The sequence below is a fragment of the Temnothorax nylanderi genome, unplaced genomic scaffold, assembly GCF_030848795.1.
Source record: "Temnothorax nylanderi isolate EJ_2023f unplaced genomic scaffold, tnyl_v1.0 TNYL_tig0035_pilon, whole genome shotgun sequence".
NCBI lineage: Eukaryota > Metazoa > Arthropoda > Insecta > Hymenoptera > Formicidae > Temnothorax > Temnothorax nylanderi.
In genome coordinates, this window is record NW_027249097.1 from 942743 (window position 1) to 961291 (window position 18549).

General features: G+C 39.5%; 4 protein-coding genes across 8 annotated transcripts; 2 read left to right on the plus strand and 2 right to left on the minus strand.

The window, feature by feature from the left end:
- Positions 1-11: 11 nt before the first annotated feature.
- LOC139771036 (ethanolaminephosphotransferase 1) lies at positions 12-4520 on the plus strand. Its single transcript, XM_071703467.1, has 8 exons — positions 12-809; positions 1078-1146; positions 1287-1479; positions 1823-2085; positions 2201-2358; positions 2619-2799; positions 2887-3063; positions 3227-4520. The coding sequence occupies exons 1-8, from the start codon at positions 738-740 to the stop codon at positions 3287-3289; spliced, it is 1176 nt and encodes a 391-aa protein (XP_071559568.1). The 5' UTR covers positions 12-737; the 3' UTR covers positions 3290-4520.
- On the minus strand, positions 4207-5422 carry LOC139771043 (coiled-coil-helix-coiled-coil-helix domain-containing protein 7). Its single transcript, XM_071703490.1, has 3 exons — positions 4974-5422; positions 4725-4823; positions 4207-4643 (listed from the first exon to the last, which is right to left on the minus strand). Exons 1-3 carry the CDS (start codon positions 5073-5075, stop codon positions 4542-4544), a joined length of 303 nt encoding a protein of 100 aa, XP_071559591.1. The 5' UTR covers positions 5076-5422; the 3' UTR covers positions 4207-4541.
- Positions 5423-5497: 75 nt separating this feature from the next.
- On the plus strand, positions 5498-7571 carry Rrp40 (exosome complex component Rrp40). Of its 2 annotated transcripts, none has more exons than XM_071703477.1 (3): positions 5498-5794; positions 5923-6129; positions 6799-7571. In XM_071703477.1, the coding sequence occupies exons 2-3, from the start codon at positions 5924-5926 to the stop codon at positions 7316-7318; spliced, it is 726 nt and encodes a 241-aa protein (XP_071559578.1). In that variant the 5' UTR covers positions 5498-5794; position 5923; the 3' UTR covers positions 7319-7571. The 2 variants fall into 2 exon arrangements, with proteins under 2 accessions (XP_071559578.1, XP_071559579.1); XM_071703478.1 differs by having other exon boundaries at positions 5504-5632.
- Positions 7572-7776: 205 nt separating this feature from the next.
- On the minus strand, positions 7777-18452 carry LOC139771037 (contactin-2). 4 transcript variants are annotated; one of them, XM_071703470.1, is made up of 6 exons: positions 18082-18452; positions 16826-17154; positions 16344-16534; positions 15951-16080; positions 15424-15564; positions 7777-14363 (listed from the first exon to the last, which is right to left on the minus strand). In XM_071703470.1, exons 2-6 carry the CDS (start codon positions 17082-17084, stop codon positions 14200-14202), a joined length of 885 nt encoding a protein of 294 aa, XP_071559571.1. In that variant the 5' UTR covers positions 17085-17154; positions 18082-18452; the 3' UTR covers positions 7777-14199. The 4 variants fall into 4 exon arrangements, with proteins under 4 accessions (XP_071559571.1, XP_071559569.1, XP_071559573.1 ...); XM_071703468.1 differs by having other exon boundaries at positions 16826-17113; positions 18082-18450; XM_071703472.1 differs by having other exon boundaries at positions 7777-14358; positions 16826-17113; positions 18082-18449.
- Positions 18453-18549: the final 97 nt, after the last annotated feature.

The following is an 18549-nucleotide window of genomic DNA, read 5'->3' on the forward strand; positions in this document are numbered from 1 at the left end:
GCGGGGCCGGGTCCGCGGGGCCGGGACGCGATTCGCGATTCACGCGATCAGCCGGCGCCGCCGCGCGCGCGTTATTCCTCACAATCCTCGCCCCTACGCGAAAACGTATTATCGTCGCGCTGCCGCGCATTCATTGGCGTGCGTGGCTGCGTGCGTGCGGTGGTGTGACGATTGCGGGGCGACAATGAGCGGCGGGCCGACGAGCCGGGATCGTCCGATGTCCGATGCGCGTGCATACGTAATACACGCGTAATCCGTCGCGTCGTGCCTGTTGGGGGATTGGGTAAATTGGGTTGGGATTGTCGTGAGTGGTCGTGAGGTGACGACTGAACGGTCGGTCGCGCGCGCGGGACCTGCGTCGTTCAGCGTCGTCTCGAAGCGGAAATCGGCGGTGTGGGCCGTGTGGAAGGCACCGGAGCGCGCGCCGGAGTCATCGTCTCTTCGCCGCGATTACGAGCGTGTGGGGCCGCGTACGGAGTCGTGGTGCGCGATGAGTCGACGTGACGGACGTTTTTGCGCGCGGTACAAATAAGGAAAATTTTTTTCGCATCCTCGCGAAAAGATAAAAACACAAACGCGGAGATCTGTCGCGCGTTATTTATTGGCGCGCCCGCCGCCCCGAGGCCCCGGCGCCTCTCCCGTCCGCGAGTCCGCGTAAATGCGCGGTTGACGACTCCCCCGAGTGCGAACGTGAGATTTCGTTAAGGTGATTCGAAAGACCTCCCGAGATTTCCAAGATGTATCGTAAGCTGAAGTTCGAGGTGGAGTACCTGACGGAGGAGCACCTCACGGGGTTCGAGAGCTACAAGGTATGCTCCAGCCGATCCGATTTTCGCTGTACACGTTTCACACGTAGGAAATATCGATTTGAAGACATAAATATATCAATGTATCACGTGTGGCAACGTGAGTGAAATTCTACGGTCTATAGTAAATTACAACGTGCATGTATAATTCATGATGGAAATATTTTATATTGCATTTTTTCCTAGTATAAAAAATAATGAAATTTTATTCAAATAATCAAACTGACAATACACTCGGTTGTGCCACTTACCTCGAATATTCTGATTTCAGTATAGCTCCTTGGACACGAGTCCCCTGAGCGTGTACGTCATGCATCCTTTTTGGAACAAGTTGGTACAGGTACGATCTTCGTTTCGGAGCGGTGGAACAATTAATAAATATTATCTTTATCCGCCGTGTATTATGTAGCGCTATGTAGAACGAAACATCTTCTTCGCATAGTATTTTAATTATGAATATAATTATTCGTCTTGTTTTAGTATTGCCCGAAGTGGGTTGCTCCGAACGTACTAACTTTCTCAGGATTCCTTTTTACCGTGCTAAACTTCGTGCTATTTGCGATTTACGACTACTACTTCTATGCGTCCAGCGACGACAAGCCGGAATACCCTCCGATATCACGATGGGTCTTTGCCGTGGCCGCTTTTAACATTTTTATGGCATATACGCTTGGTACGTGTACTTGGTGCTTGATATAGTAATTTTAATATTAACATATAGGAGTTGGTGAATATAAAAGTCTTTCATGTTTGAAGTAGACATACAGACTCAAATAAAATTAAACAATCTAGAAATTTGGATTAAGCAATGGATTAGAAAGTGATAAACGTAATTTTATTGAGAGATATATAAGCATAAATCTCTTGAGATATATATAAACCCTTTTATTACAGATATTTTACAAAAGTGTTTATACAATAAATAAATTCTTGACTTACAACTGATTAGAAAGTAAGATCTTTACTTCGACAAAGTAAAATTTAACTTGATTTTATTTGTAACTATAATATTCCAGACGGGATAGATGGAAAGCAGGCGAGACGCACACAATCGTCCGGCCCCTTGGGGGAGCTGTTTGATCATGGTTTGGACAGTTGGAGTGCCATGTTGATCACTGTGGGTATGTACTCGGTCTTCGGCAGAACGGATCACAGCGTCTCGCCGTTGCGAATGTACTTCATACTATGGAACGTATTCATTAATTTCTATCTGAGTCATTGGGAAAAATATAACACGGGCGTGCTGTTTCTTCCCTGGGGATACGATGCTTCCATGCTAGTAAGTTTGCTTGGATAGTGCGATTTTTAACGTGAAAGAAAAATATTTCTTTACGTTATTAATTAACTTTCATTATTGTGTCGATTTATATCTTTTGTTAATTTTTTTTTTACAGGCAACTGTCATTGTATTTACACTTACCAGCATAGGTGGACATGAAGCCTGGAAATTTGAATTACCTGGTGGTATATCAGCTGGAATTATGTTCGAAATGTTGTTCTATGTTAGTGCGCTTGTGTCCAATTTACCGGTTGTTCTTTGGAACATATACAAGTGAGTACCACTTTATCGTTATAGCAAGTTATACAATTTCTGTAATTTATTGATGACAAAAATATTTCATGGATAAAATCGGAGCACTTCCGAGATTTCTTTTAAGAATAATTTTAATACATATTGATTAAATAATCTTTATATTAAATTATCTGCTTCTCTTTTACACTTCTTTTTATAAAAAGCCCATTTATACTTTAGGACAAAATTTAATCAAAAAATTTTTTGCATTAACATAATTATTTTGCATTGTCTTGCAGATCTTATAGGGATAAGACCGGCAAAATGAGGACGTTTCCAGAGGCTATTAGGCCCTTGGTGCCTTTAGTTTTATTCTTTATAATTTCCACGGTCTGGATAATGCACTCTCCGAACAATGTTCTAGAAAAGGATCCGAGAATAATATACTTTGCCATCGGCACTATTTTTTCCAATATATGCGTAAGATACATTTATTTAACCTGGTAATTATGTCTGTTAATTTTATTATTCATCGCATTATTCATTTTAATAATGTTTATGTTGCAGTGTCGATTAATCGTATCCCAAATGAGTAATACGAGATGCGAGGTATTACCATGGATACTATTGCCAATCGCAGTGGCCGCTGTTTTCTCGTTTATCTTACCAAGTGTAGATTTGGAATTTATGTATTTAGTCTCCATAGTGGCCTTGCTGGCACACATTCATTACGGCACTTGTGTGGTAAGTTTAACGAAATGTCACGGTCATGATCACAATGATGTGATATTCATATATCTCCAATTATACGTATTGAGAAAGATGTCTACAATTAATTGTAATTATCATATTTTTATAATTTATAAGGCAACATCTCATGCCAGCGTCATCTGTTTTATAATTACAGGTACGTCAAATGTGCCGGCACTTCCGTATTCAGACGTTCTCCATAAAAGATCATTCCGAATGACTACTTGCCGACGATGCATGTTAAGAACGAAGAGACAAGTATATAAAAAAAAAGATCGATAAAAACTGAACACGGAAAAGCAGGCAGGGAGAAGAGATCTGACACACACACACATACACGGACTTTTATTAGAATTAATCACGAGAAATTAACTACCATGACAAAACACTTATCGAGTAAATAAGGAATTCCTAGAATCACGTCCTTTTACGAGAACACCGCCGTTCGACGCGAAATACGATAGTAATGCTGCTCGCAGAGATTTGATAGCGCTACTTTATCCCACATATCTTGAAAAAATAGTGTCTGCTGGATCGCCTATTTATTTCTTACATGCAATAACAAAATTACCCGAAATGTGTTTGACTATCTTACTGTGATATACTTATCCGCATCACCGCTTTTTTATCTCCAAGAGCAGCGGGTTCGTCCATAAAACGTCCTCTCCATCATGGTATTCCGCTGAGATTATGTATAACATGTGTGTACAAATACTTTTTCTTTGAATGCTGCCGAGCTCGTTGAGCAGTGAACCAAAAATATGCACCTCTTCGTTTTCGACATGTATCGTCCCTCGGACGTTATTTAATCAATGTACTAATAACAATTGTATCTATTTATCTATCTTTGTTTCCTTTTCTCTTTCTTTTTAGTGTTTGGAAAAACTGTACAAATTATTGGCAATTATATGTATATTTTTTGATTGTAGAACGTATGTGTCGTAGTACTTCAAATTGCATTTAGTGCATAATGTGTACGTCAAGTAAGAAAGGATCGAGTGTACGTTATTGTTTATGTATCGAGTGTACGTTTGCTTTAAGATATGTGTACAAACAATTGTATGATTTCCGTAACTTGCAATGTAAAATTCTGGCTACAAATGGAATGGAATGTTGCGGCAACATTGTGTAAGCTAGTTTCTCTTTCCTCTGTTACTTTAATAATCTCGTCTTTGTAGATACATCTCTGTACATCAAAGTGATATGTTTTCCAAGCATGTATAAAATATACTCCGTTAAGCTATGCTTATCAAGACAAAGAAACTTAGATGGTAAAAGCGAAGATATTAGAGAAAGAAAGCGTTTCTTTCCTATGTGGGTTTAATATTTAATTTCAAGCTTATATATGTAAACTTTGTTGGACTATATACATACGTAATATATATTACAGTGTAATATTGAGAGACGACCGCGAAAGATATCACGGAATAAAAGATATTTTTACAAAGCAAGGCGTGTGTGCACATCTGTCGCTATCTAGAGTTTAGGAATTCGGCTTTTATCTTGACGCGCTCCTCCAAAGGTGGCATATAGGGCTTGATGCCTTTCGACTCCCTTTCAGTCTGCACGGAAGCCTGCGATGAAGGGAAACAACACCATTGGAGGTATAATCTTACAGATACAGATTTGTAATCGCGATTGGGAGAGAAATTTACCCAGAAATTTTTACAGTTCCTGTAATTGAGGAAGTATGGCTCGCATGTGTTGCGGTCTTTCTGGTTGGAGTCAAGGCATCTTAGGGATTGGAGGTGCTCCTAGAAGTAAAACCATGTTAACAGACAGAATAGTGTCGCACTGGCTTCTTCTGATTTCTTTTAGCTACATCTTTCTAGATTAGATATATACATTTGTGTTGCTAGCGAAAAAGAGACCAAAAAGGCGATAATCGCCAATCGTTCGGGTACCTTGTAGCAGGGATTATCCGTCTCTTGATTATGTCGTAATGCACGCCTACTCGTATTACCTGTTCGTCCTGTAATATCATTTGAATCCTTCCGTGTATCCATTTCGGCGACAAGAGGGCCAATGTATATATACACACCTGGTGGTCCTTTCTCGAGTAGTCATGCCATTCGAACGAGAAGTAGCTGCACGCTGCACCTTCGTGAAATTTATTCGTTCTACTTGCACTTTCCGCGCTCGAATCTCTCGCGCTCTTTTGGCCTGCGTTCTTTTAGCTGAACTTCTTTTGCAAACTTCTTTATCTTTTCTCTTTTTCTTTCCAACGTGAAAAAAAGAAGAGGAAAGATAAACCGTACGCAAGAAGTTCAGCTAAAAAGAATCTTAATTTTTTCATCCAGTACTCGAGTACGGGAAGTACGATGAGTGCAAGGCAACCAAATGAACGGAACGGATCGACGGAAATCTGTAAATTTTGTCTTCCGCGTTTCCGCGCTCCATGGCTGCGTTCGGAAACGTCACCCGGGTGTACACGGGTATACTCCCTTCTCCTTCTAACTCGCTGAGATAGAAAGAGAAGGGAGTATACTCGTGTGCACCCCGGTGACGTTTTCGAACGCAGCTCTGTACCGACGTAGCAGGTGCAGATCCGAGAAGAATCTGTGTGAGAATTTTGTTTTTGACAAGAATACAAGACAAACGCGAAACTCGGTTGAAAATATAAACTCTCAATCGTGACGTTTTCCTGACGCGACAGCGACAACTTCGCGTCGCTCGAGACCGGCGGGACCGGCCGCACGTGGTCGCGCTCCGTGTCGATTTTGAGGTTAGGCGGACGGAGGTTAGACGCGGCGAAGCTTCTTCGAGGAAGTCGGAGAACACTTACGTCGCGCGAATGAAATAAAGAAAGATAAGAGGAAGAGAGAGACTTTTCTTTCTTCTCTTTCTTCTCAGGATGGAGGTCGACGTGGGCGACGTGGTGATGCCGGGCGACAGTTTGAAGAACATCACGCCGGTCAAAAAGGAAGGGAGAAACGAGAAGGAGTTCGTGATCCTGGGCCCCGGACTGCGCCGCGAGGGCGATGCCGTGCTCGTCTGCAAAGCGGGTGTCCTGAGGAAACGCGACCCGGCCGTCTACTACGTGGACAGCTACCAGAAACGGTACAGAACGTTTATACTCTGAATCATAATAACACACGTGCTAATATCATCCCCTCTTCTCGTCGAGAGAGATAGATGTACTGATAAGACGCCGGTTTTTCCTGCAACGATATTAAATCAGGATGTTAAAGGCAAGAAGAGAAACCGCTCCTTACGTGCGTCAAGCTTGGCATTCATTAATGTAGATTTATAAGGAATATGCGCTCTTTTTATCATTCCGCATTAAACGCTCGTGTAATTTTATTTTGGTTCCAGCAAAAATGAGGCAACTTCGACCAAACTTTGATTAATTTAATTTACCCTTTCTTTTGAGACGCTAATCACAGTTGATCTATCTTGAAATATTGTTTTATGAGAGAATAATCGACCAACGATACGAGCTAAATACAAGATATTGTATTACTGCAAAGTTTTATTCATAAATAAAATGGATATAAAAAAAGTAAACATTTCGACTTTACTAAGTCTTCCTCTACTAAACTGAAGTTTACAAGAATGAGTTTAACTAATCATGAAAAATCGTTTACTTTATCTCCATTCTATTTACGAATGAAACTTTGCATTAATATAATATCTTGTATTTAGCTCGTATCATTGGCCCATTATTCTCTCATGTTGCTTTGCATAAAACGAGCATAATATTTTAATATTATTTTACCTCACGCGCAGATACATTCCTAATCGAGGCGAGAACGTGGTCGGTATAGTGGCGCAGAAGAGCGGTGACATTTTCAAGGTGGACATCGGAGCCAGCGAACAGGCAACGCTATCCTACTTGGCCTTCGAAGGCGCCACGAAGAAGAACCGGCCCGACGTGCAGATCGGCGATGTGGTGTACGCCAAGTTACTGGTCGCCAGCAAGGACATGGAGCCGGAATTGGTGTGCGTGGACTCTCAGGGCAAGGAGAACGAGCTCGGCGTGCTAAGCTCGGACGGCATGATGTTCACCTGCTCGCTGAGCCTCGTGAGGAAATTGCTGAATCCGGAGTGCCCGTTGTTCCGGCTGCTCGGTCGGAATCAGGCGTACGAAATCGCCGCCGGGATGAACGGCAGGATATGGATCAAGGCGCAGTCGGTTAAAGAGACGATAGCCGTGGCAAACGCTATTCTGGCGTCGGAGTACACGGTACCCAGTGAAATGCAAAAACTCTGTGCCAGGATCGAGAAAGTCTTGCTACTCGTGGCGTAATGTCAGTGAACATCAAAGAGAACCGACTTGGATCTTTCATGCGAGAGATTGGCATCGAAGGTTCGACGTTTCTTCCAAGCAAAGTTGAGAGGAAATTAGAATACCTCAGATCAAATGCATTTTGAAGCCAGTCCCATCTTGGCATGCAAAATAAAGGACTACTTACTGTTGTCAATGACAGTTACATTTATTGTATCAATATTTGTAATAAATTCTGTAAATAAATCTGGAAGTTTCCTTAACTGATAATTTATATATAGAAGTATTATAGACTGAGACAACCATTGTGACAACCATGACCGTGGACTAACACTATCGGTTACAATTATCGCTAGAAGATGTCGTTATCATACGGATGTACGGCGGAAGCGACGAGTACATGATTGTACGAGGCATTAGCGCGAAGCAACGTAATCGCTACTCTAGCGGTTAGAAGTGAACAAAAAAACGAGACTCGCTTCGTAGGAAATTCAATGTTTAATTTCGCTTTAACAAAAGAAACTTGACATTCGGATATTACATACATCGTATTACATTAATGATCGCAAACGGTATCGATATAAAGATACAGAGCGCTGCTAATTATGATAATCTTCATTACATCTCGCTGATATGTGCCTAGTGTTAATGCTCTCCTCGGCTCGCACGAGCCGTGTGCGACTATATACGGATGTTATCTGTCGGTAACAGCCTGGACAATGACGGTATTTGCACTCAAGCACAACCATTACTTTCATCTTACAAAAAAGCCAATATCTAATTCAGTAAATATACCGTTAGGTTCCTACATAAATTTCCATTTAATCAAAGATTGCACAGGTGCCTTTGTACTTGGTGGAATGTATTCATTGCCATCGCCTTCTAGTTAAAGATTAAAGCGTATACGCAAGAAAAACAATAGTAAAACAATCTCAAAAACGTCGCTCTTATTGTTAATAAAGTGAAAGTAACAAAATTATTATCTTCTTTTTTTTTCATCTCTGAGACACGTTTTATAAAACTATTGAAAGACATATCGAATAGCATGATTTTCTAATTCTTGACGTTGCATAGAAAACATTTTTGCACCAATGAACAACAAATAACAACTTATCGCTAAACGCACGTGTACTGCTGTTGACTGAGATTATTTTAACAGTAAGATAATACGCAATATAGATTGAATTCGAAAAGAACAAAACAATAAGTATACATAAACGCAACATAGTATATACGCAAGAAAAACAATAAAATATCTAGCAAACAAAAACAACAGCAGTTAATAACAGAGGTATACTTGTTAAAGCTAAACTATTCTTTTTGGTCATTTATGGCCCCTACTCTTCATCTCACAGCGCCGTACTAAAATAAAATTCTACAAGACATCATCTAAATGCTATAAATATAAAAGAATGAATACACTGGGACATATTCAGGATCGGACTTTTTTTCACCATCTAACATCACAGATCTAAAAAAAAACGTATTAAATCTAACAAGATTTTTGCAAAACAAGAAAGCGAAGAATTAAAAAAAAAGATCTTTTTTTAAACAAGAAAATAGAAGATAAAAAAATGTAAAACAGAAGATCAAGTGATTATAACTTAAAATTTAACTGTCTGACTAGTTAAAGTTCTAATTAATCATAAATGGTTAAATATACAATTTTAAAATTATAATTCGTTACAGAAAGTAATTACATTTGAGAAAATTTATATTTACAATTATCAATATTCTTAAAAATTATTAATTATTCGATTAAAATTATTAATCAGAACTAATTACTATTATTACAGATAATTATAACTACGATTCTTTCCTACGTCTCGGAATGTGACCTAGAATCCGATCCCGAATTTGTTTGAATATTAATCATAATAAATTATTGATAATCGAGTCGAATTATGCATTCGCGACATATAAATAATTTGCGATAATATCTGCTGTAATACGTTTCTTTCTTTGCTGCTGTCGCCACAATATTTAAAGGGGTTTAAACGAACGGTACCGCGCCAGCGATATGCGGCAAGTGTAATTTTCATGAGGGAAAACAAAGAAAGTGCTAGTTACACAGTAAGGGAGGGAAAACACCCGGTATCCGACATTAATTATCTATGAAAGCATCGATACATTCTGTCATATCATGGAAGAAGCCGTAGCGTATTTTTTTTCCTCTTTTTTTTTCTCATATAGAAACCACACACGTATGTTCATCGCACATCGGGATGTAATTAGGCAGGCAAATATGTATGTTGGGGACGATACATGGTGGCACTAGCAACCATTAAACATACTATTCTATTGGCATTGTGCTTCGCTTAATATATACGTTTCATCGAAGAGTGCGCTAATCATCGAGGTATATCGGGGATAATTATGCAAGGTATATCAATAGGAGTACGATTAATTGCACGCACGTCTAACGCGGCGGTGCTGTTACATAAGCTGTTGTATAAATAATAGTACGCAGGCGAACAGATAAAAATGAATCTCAGAGAAGCGAGGAGACCTATTCGCGGAAGAGAGTGAGAGCGTTGATGCAGCAGAGTTAATTAAATAAAAAGACGAAGATTTAAGATAAGGCGTCGATGAAAGAAATTACATTGTAGAAAAAAATAATCTAGAAAGAGATCCCAAATTAATTTCTTTCCAGTGCTAGAAAAATTTTTAGAACTTTTTAGACAGAAAAAAGAAGACTCCGTTTTCAGTATTACATGATACTAAAAAATGTATTAAATTTAATAAGTTTAACGATATATAGAATCTCAAAGATACTACAAAAAAGAATTGACAATAACATAAAAGTCTGAAAGTTGTTCGTAAGAAATCACTCTCTCAGGATTGTCTTCTCTCGATTGCCTCACCTTAAAAATTACAAACGTATTGAAAATTGCGTTTACAAGGATTACTACGATAGCACATAGATTATTACTGTGTTTTATGATATGAATATAAAATATCTGCCATTATTACTGTAGGTATACACTTACACTCGCGATCATATAATCTCATTACATCATCAAATATTTCCCTCCACATTACGATTCCTAATTCACTTTTGCCCGCGTACATCTATTATCGGCGATTTTCTTATACGATCCTAACTGTAGAAAGGAATAGAAAATATATATATTGCTATGTAAATATATATAAAGCGCGGTTGGTGTATGTCAATTCATCATTCTTCAGAGAATGCCATTTCTCGCTTATTATAATGATAGGATTTGCAGCGGACGCGTTTTCTACATAAGAAAAATAATCTCCATCGCACGGACATACATTTCGTATGCGCGTAGATATGCTATTCCCTCCACACAGTACAATGGCAGAAATTCCATGACGCACGATGCTTCTTGAAAGTTATCGCAATCTTAATAGCTTAGTAGTCGTTATAAGAATAATTTTTGTTGGATTACACTACTGCACCGTTTCGTCTCTATGAGATGAAACGGCTTTCTTTAGTAATTTTTGCTGTAGGCATTAGGTATGTTTAATATTACATTTTGGTAAAAAGCAAAGAGTTATGTCTAAAATTTCTAATTGAAAATGAAGAGTCGTATTAGTTGAAGAATCAAATAACTCCACGCGCGCCTTGCAAATCGCAAAAGAATTAAATTAGTAATACTCAATTGTACAGGGTGTCCTGTATCACCTTGGAAATCTTGGAGGCATCTTCACTTAGACAAGACCTGTGTCTAACAATAAAATAAAATGTCCCCTTCGAACAGAGTAAGTTTTATTTGAAATATTTTTTCGAAAAACGAATAGTTCGGGAGATAAATGCGTGGAAAGATTAAAATAGAACATCCTGTATAATTACAGAGAATGATAATTCTATAATTATATTCATAAATCATAATTATTATTATATATAAATTATAAAAACTCAAATTTAGATAATCGTATTAAAAATCGATACTATCATAATTTTTGGTTTAACGCTATACTGTTCTTAGCGATTCGTATTTCTGATGTCCTGGGCAAAAATACGACTCTTCTGTGGTAAATTAGGGAGGGATGCACTACATAAGTAACTTTCGTGAGCGATATTCTTCGATTAGCAAAGCAAGACGTAGTAATCGCGTTATAATGTAGAGTCATCGCCTTGTCTCGACGTGTATATTAGATAAATATTATCATCAGGTTTCAGCATAATCGTAATGTATATAAAAAATTGTCTTTACTTATGCCTAAAATAGCATGATGTCTCGGTTATATAAATATATTATATATGTATATATATTTATGTGTATACATATACACGTATTTTCATGTCATTATAATTATTATTGTATTATTTTCTTATATGTATATATATATCTATATACCATTCACAACACAGAGTGCATAGTACGAAGCTAAATGTCGATCCGCTTACTCTTAAATCACCATTCGTTTATACACATACTCATATATATGTGTATTCAAGAATGGAGTTGAAAGGAGAAGCGAATCCAAAGCCTCAATGTAACAACGCACAACCAATTTTTATACAACCTGCGTGCATTAAAGTATCTTGTCACCTTACAGATGACTTGAAACTTATATGTGTGCCATTATGCTCTGAGTGGATTTAATAAATTTTAATTGAACCCATTACGTTTCTCACTGACAGAAAGAAGAGGAACGCTCAAATTATTACATATAGTAATTTGACAAATTATATACAAATTATGTTCAACAAATATCTCAGGAAAAACTATGTACTGCGTTTTCTCTGGTAAACGATCGAATGCAGTTAATTAAAGCAACGGGAGAAAGTATAACGGATGTACAGGAACAACGTATTCATCAAAATCGACTGCTACTCTACATCAAGTATTCTTTTTCATAAGCAGAAATCAAACGTCCATCCGTTAACTGCCGCTGTCGAACGTTAATATTGGAGTCCTGTGCACGCGCACGAAACACGGTGCCGAGAGAGACACCGTGTTGCAGAATGTCCAGTTGCTCAATCATAGCAGAGATTCATTCCACGTCTAGTACGATAGCGTTATTCAAAATATGTAATGTGTTTCTGTCTTCATCTTATTTTTTAATGTATAATTAAGTGCTAGGATTATTGAAATCTTATTATTGCACGCGATGCAAAGAGAATGCACGTTACTCCACGCGCGTTGTAGGCTTGCTGTAGGCGATCCACTTCCCTACCGCCTCATTTTCCGACGATGCTAATGAATGATACACAAGCGGGGCTTCCTTCTCAACTAGGAAACGACATCGATCGAAGTAACGCCGGAAAAAAATGGTGCCGCCGAAGTGGAACGCCATGTATCTTCTCGCACGGTTTTATTACACCTATTGATACTTGTGCTTTCGCGGACTTTATCCGCCCGTTTCTCTTTTCCCCCTTTCGTTAGTCGCTGTTCGGGAAAATTTGATTTTTACGAAACAACGTGTGAGTCGGTGAGTCGTTAGACATAGTTGTGATAGTTATCAAGGTGGTGCAGAAGTGTGCCAAAGCAATATTGCGCATCCCTCGAACAATCGCATGCAGATTGAAAAATATTACGGGCAAAATCTAACGTACGTAAAAAGAATATAGCTCAAGACACTGTTAGAATTAAAATAATATTCTTCTCTATCCTATCGGAATTCTTTCGAATTCGCGGGATTTTTCCACGAAGACCACACATAACGAGCAGTAGCATACGTTACAAAGACGCACAAAAGGGGTATCTACACGTAAATTTATAACAAAACGGAAAAAAAGAGACTTTTTCTCAGGGAGATTCCTAGGAAGGATTCCTTCAACGACTTGTGCACACCTTAAAACGGCAGTAAGTTCGTCATACTGTATATACGTACGATCCGATTGCTTAAACGATAAATGAGCATGTTAAAAAAAATCGTAATACTCGCATACCATTCGCGCACATTGCGTTACATTTCCAAAAAGGTAAACAAGTGCGAAATACATCTTTTTTTTTTTTTTCATTTGAGTATCGTTCGATCATTGCGTGATTCTCACTTCGAGTTCTTTTAAATTATTACTCTTAGAGTTACAGTCTTACTACAAATCTTTTGGCTCACAGGAGTTCCACTTCCTTTTAAGCTCGATCACTGAGCAATCATTGAGTGTGTTCTCGTCGAGAAACTACACGCGAGAGCGAGAGACGGAGAACGTCCTGCAGTAAACATCTCTAAAAAAAATCCTATCACCTCCTCTCGCAAAGAAATCTGACATGGAGTCTTACAATCTGATTTTGAACACTTTATTGTTGCGTTGTAACATCAGAGATCGAACGCGAACCTTCGTTTTCCTTTTTTTTTTTTCAATTCCCTCCGTTTCGACAGTCTCATTTGTTCGTATCAGTTTGAAATTATGTGATTTATTTAATATCATTACATTTTGATAGGGAGATATAGCTCCCGGCTTCTCAAAAGTGAGTTTTACTCTACCTAAATTACACTTCTCTATATTACTGCACATATAAAAATCTACTTACGCCTTATCCTTGAAATTGTTTGTAAATCTTCCAAGAATAACAGCAATTTTCTACAAATGTCCCATTGGAATTCTTAAAATCGCGTTAAAGACACGTGGGTTTCACGAAAACCCTTTTAGAATAAAAGCCGGTTCTCTCGCTCGATCTCTGATTGCAAGAAAAAAATCGAGAAAACTGTCGGGTCACTCCAAGCTACCGATGGACCGTCGAAGTGTCCCGAAATTTCGCCGAAGCGTATTCTCCTTTTGCCATGATTGCTAAATAGTCTTGCGTTTCTTTAGTCTACTATCGATTTCGTCGAACGTTGTCTTTCATTCTTTTCATCTTTTTTTTTGTTTAGACAAACTCGAGGCCTTTCCGATAAATTCGGTTACTTACGTTCGAGATAACGTGGAAAACTGCGTCCAATTTACTCACTTCGGAGCGGAGCAGATCTAAGCTGAACAAAAAACGCTAAAGCCGTCTAGGTTGCACGACGCTGTTGTTGTTGAGGCGCGTAGTCGTCTGATTGTTGAAGTTCTCGTCCTGTGGTACGTGCTCGGTGCGCTCGTCGAAAAATCCCGGATTCAAAATGATGTTGGGGACGAGCTCAATCACCTCCTGCTCCTCCAGCTGCGCTGCAATTTCGGAACGGAGATTAATTTTCATTAGTCTAGGCCACGGGTCTCATTAGCTTCTACCCTCTCCCTTCACCGGTTTTTCTTTGTCAGGTACTGTAAAACATTTTACGCCGCGGAATTTCGTGTCGACCACTGTTTTCCCAAATTATTTCTGGTTATCGACAATTCTTTTAATGCGTAATAATAGAGTACCAGATTCCGATGCCAATCGAAATGCCGTTTGCCTGACAAATGAACCTGCTACCTTTGACCTACCTACCTCGATATACTGCCAAAGATCTCATCGGTATTACTTAACTAAGATCATAATGCTTTCTATGACTATCGTAAGATTTACTATTCATTCATCATCACTAAGTATTAGTCGGCAGGCTGGTTAACATTATGTACAGCATAAGTAATATCTAATCGGTATAATAAGAGAAAATATTCGTATTGAAAAGTTTCAGTAACCAGACAAGTAAATCTGGCGACAGGAAAATTATATTGAGAAATTTGAGATTTTCATTCCAATAAGTGCCATATATCGTAAAAGATAAAAATACTGATGGTTTACTTATGTGCTTATTGTTAGTGTTCAGTGCGGCAATCTGAAAAGTGTTGTATTAATATACTTGATGAGATGAGATCTCCGTTAAATGCTGTCTCGTATTTGTCAGTAAATATGTTGAATCTAGTGAGAAGTTTTGCAAAAGGTGCTCAGAGTATACAGAAACGAGATATCATAAAAGTATCAGTAATTTCGAAAAACATGGCTGTCGCATAATACAGAGAAGCCAAAGATCAGAATTATAGATAAGTCAAATAGCCGGCTAAGATACTAACAGGTCCTGTTGTTTGTCAAATGATGTGATGTATGTTCTTCAGCTAACTTACACGAAGGCTTCTATGGAGAGAGAAAAAAACGACTTTCTCGAGCATCGTGCTTATTAGAGAGGCCATGAATGTTAATGATCATCGCCAGCGGAAAGAAGTAGTAGTAGTAGTAGTAGCAGCAGTAAAGAGACAGAGTAGAAGCGGAAGCTCTTACGTTACGGTTATCAGATAGGATGCTTACAGGGTGCCTTGCACTCGCGATACAGTAGGTAACATGTACCTAAACCAAGAATCATAAGTGTGCCCATCACAATACCTACGGCTGCCACCCAGACGCGCGTATCGAAATTCTCTACGCCGGCTAAGAGGTGTCGGGCGAGCTCTGAAAATTAGTTATGTTGCATAATAAAGTTGCGTTAGTCTTAGCTTAGATACTGTACAAGGAGACGCTTAATCGAAACATATATCTCTTACGATTTCTGTGGAACGTGTGTTGTATACATGTAGGATGTGCCAAAACTATCGCCGTTCATTAAAATTACGTACTTATAAAAGGATTTAACTTGAACGTACCTCGATATTCAAATAAGCAACTTTCAAAGTTTGATAAAAAAAAGCTACCTTTTAATTTTATTCTTAATTTACAATAGCGGCAACAGTTTCAGCTACATATCTATACACGGTTTCGAATTTTATTTCATCCCAGTGATAAATCTCTATATATAAGAATCGCGAAGTAATTCTATAATAATAATTGCAACAAAATACCCAGTTCTTCTATACTGTACTGCGTATGACCCTCGACTTCCACGACTTCTCCTTTTCCCAGCTGATTGGTTGCCCACACTCGAAACGAGTACGTAGTGTTTGGCACCAAATGATACACATCTATTTGTCTCTTTAAAGCAACGAAACAATCTCGTTAGTCTCAATTCAATTAATCTCTCTTTATACAAGGGATGGAATAACTCTGTAACGTTATATTAAAAATATTTGTTCTTACATAATCTAGCGAATAATTGCAATTGAAGCAGATACAACATTATAAAATAACGTTGCGCTGTTGCAATAACTACAGTATTATATAACGTTATCGAGTTATCCCATCTTGTTTTTCAACATCCCCGTTTTCTATTATAATCTCGAGATCAGGGTACTTACAGAATTTGGAGGAATGTGTATTGGACTAATGGCCTTCCATTCTTCCGGTTCTTCGCCCGCCACTGGTTTCAAACGATATTCGGCAGTGAAGTCTATGATAGGATATCCGCCGTTATATCCCACCTCCCAAAGAATGTTGGCCAATATCGTAGATGGCTTGACCCATACATTTTGCAGGGCTGAAGGAGGTGCTAAAGAAACAAAAAAAAAAAGATACGCTAAAATAAAATCTACGGCTTTACTCCAATAAGGTAATGCTTACTCTAAAACTTGAATAAGATTCTTGAATCTAAAATCTAATTTATTATAATTTTCCAACGAATCTAAAACTCGTGTAACTCATTGGCTATTTTACGCGAGTTTTAGATTCATTGGAAAATTTTAATAAATCAGATATGTATCAACTGTATTTAAAACCGAAAACGCTGCTACACATGCACGATTACGAATTGTCTTGTTAAGACGGCCGAGTAACAACGTACTTCTGACCGTCACGTTGATCATAGTTTTCACAGTGTCGAGATCGTCGTCGAAGGTGCACGAGTAATTGCCAGCGTCGTCCACGCTGACGTTTAACAGTTTCAGCATGCCGTTTGGTTCGACTTTTAGCCGCTCAATCTGCCCATCCTCCCGTCCCTCCCTTATCCACATCACATTGGACGCCTTGGAATGCGGGAGGTCATTGTCTTCGGTGCAGGCCAATTTCAGATCACTACCAACGTCCACGGCAACGTGCCGCATCAGTACCACAGCCCCTGCTTCCTGCCATCCTGCAAGTTCGCAGATACTCGTTAACTGTTGTCTTGTACAGCTGTCAAACATATTAATGATAATCACTAATAACAGCTTAGACTAGTTTCTACATAATGTCCATTTCTACTAATACTGATTAACTTTAATCCCCGTTTAACTTACTTTTTATCCTTTAATTGTAAGAATTGGAAAAAGATAAGGAGCAAGTTGAACCAAGACTAAACTTAATCTACATTGGTATATAAATGGACATGAGCTATCAATTGCTCAAGAGATCTGAATGAATAGATTGACAAACAAATTTATTACATCTAATAGAAAGGTTTGCTCTGTCAAGCACAGACACGCAGCGCAACAAGTAGCCACCATAGGTGGACATGCAACACTACGTAAGAATTGTACAGATTATAGAGACCTGAGATCTCTTCGTTTTAATCGCATTTCATTTCCTTCTCCTCCCTTCATAAAATGTGAACGCTGAGCTTCTTTTCAGGACGAATTAATTAAGATGAACCTTTAGCCGTTGCGTCACGCAACAATTTGACGAGAATAAATTCTAAAAAAAAAAGACTATAGACCTGTTCTTTCACGCAAGTGGCAGGAACAGGAAGTTCAACTAAACAGACCTTATAAAAAATTAATGAGAGAGAAGAGGAAGCGGACAACGACAACAATCGCGATCTCGACAGGTGGTTCCGCGGATCGCGTGCTCTCTACCATTGCTCGCGCGGTGACAAGCGACGCGGACGGCGAGATATCCTCTTTACATAACTGACCCTGAATCGTAACGATCGTCCGCGCGTCGTGCTACGTGCTATAGCCGGCTGCGGATCGCATGATCGTCGGATATAGATCGCATTGTTCCATGACGGAAGCGTCTCTCTCTCTCTCGCTTCCTCCTTCCCTTCTTTTCTCTCTCTCTCTCTCTCTCTCTCTGTCTCTCTTTCGCGCTTACTACTCTCGGCGACGTTCTTAACGTTCTTACCTGCCAGGAAGAGCATCAGCAACGGTAGCAATTTACGTTCGTCCATTCTGCCATAATAATGCACCTAAATTCCTCGGCGAGATCCGTCTCGTTTCGTCACGGGGCTCTCCTCGACCGCATCCCTCTCGCTGTCATGACGAACGGTCGCTCTCGCGTGCGCTCTTTATTCGCAACAATCCCGAACAGTAGCGAGTAGCGAGGGAGTAAAGGAGGATGAGGGAGAGGAGAAGGAGGAGGAGGCGCGTCACTCGGTGTCGATCGCCGCCGCCGTCGCCGCCGTCAAATCCATCGTATACGTCGTTTCACGCCGACGTCGCCGACCATTCGTCACTCGTCACTAGCGATCGCTCTGACGCCCTCACCGCGGAGCACCGCGCCCGTCCGGCGCGCCGCCCTATTTTATTGAGTCGCGCCGTCGCCCACGCCCTCTGGCGAGTCCTGCTTCACCCGCCGTCGATAAGGACGGGA

Excerpts from the sequence above, each read along its gene's own strand:
- LOC139771036 (XM_071703467.1), top strand. The coding sequence starts at position 738 with ATGTATCGTAAGCTGAAGTTCGAGGTGGAGTACCTGACGGAGGAGCAC. Across the intron at positions 1,480-1,822 it reads TTTTATGGCATATACGCTTG|ACGGGATAGATGGAAAGCAG; the intron begins GTACGTGTACTT and ends ATAATATTCCAG. Across the intron at positions 2,086-2,200 it reads GATACGATGCTTCCATGCTA|GCAACTGTCATTGTATTTAC; the intron begins GTAAGTTTGCTT and ends TTTTTTTTACAG.
- LOC139771043 (XM_071703490.1), bottom strand. The coding sequence starts at position 5,075 with ATGGATACACGGAAGGATTCAAATGATATTACAGGACGAACAGGTAAT. Across the intron at positions 4,824-4,973 it reads CGGATAATCCCTGCTACAAG|GAGCACCTCCAATCCCTAAG; the intron begins GTACCCGAACGA and ends TTTTACTTCTAG. Across the intron at positions 4,644-4,724 it reads GGAACTGTAAAAATTTCTGG|GCTTCCGTGCAGACTGAAAG; the intron begins GTAAATTTCTCT and ends CCTTCATCGCAG.
- Rrp40 (XM_071703477.1), top strand. The coding sequence starts at position 5,924 with ATGGAGGTCGACGTGGGCGACGTGGTGATGCCGGGCGACAGTTTGAAG. Across the intron at positions 6,130-6,798 it reads GTGGACAGCTACCAGAAACG|ATACATTCCTAATCGAGGCG; the intron begins GTACAGAACGTT and ends CCTCACGCGCAG.
- LOC139771037 (XM_071703468.1), bottom strand. The coding sequence starts at position 18,127 with ATGGACGAACGTAAATTGCTACCGTTGCTGATGCTCTTCCTGGCAG. Across the intron at positions 16,535-16,825 it reads GATCAACGTGACGGTCAGAA|CACCTCCTTCAGCCCTGCAA; the intron begins GTACGTTGTTAC and ends TTGTTTCTTTAG. Across the intron at positions 16,081-16,343 it reads TACACATTCCTCCAAATTCT|AGACAAATAGATGTGTATCA; the intron begins GTAAGTACCCTG and ends GTTGCTTTAAAG.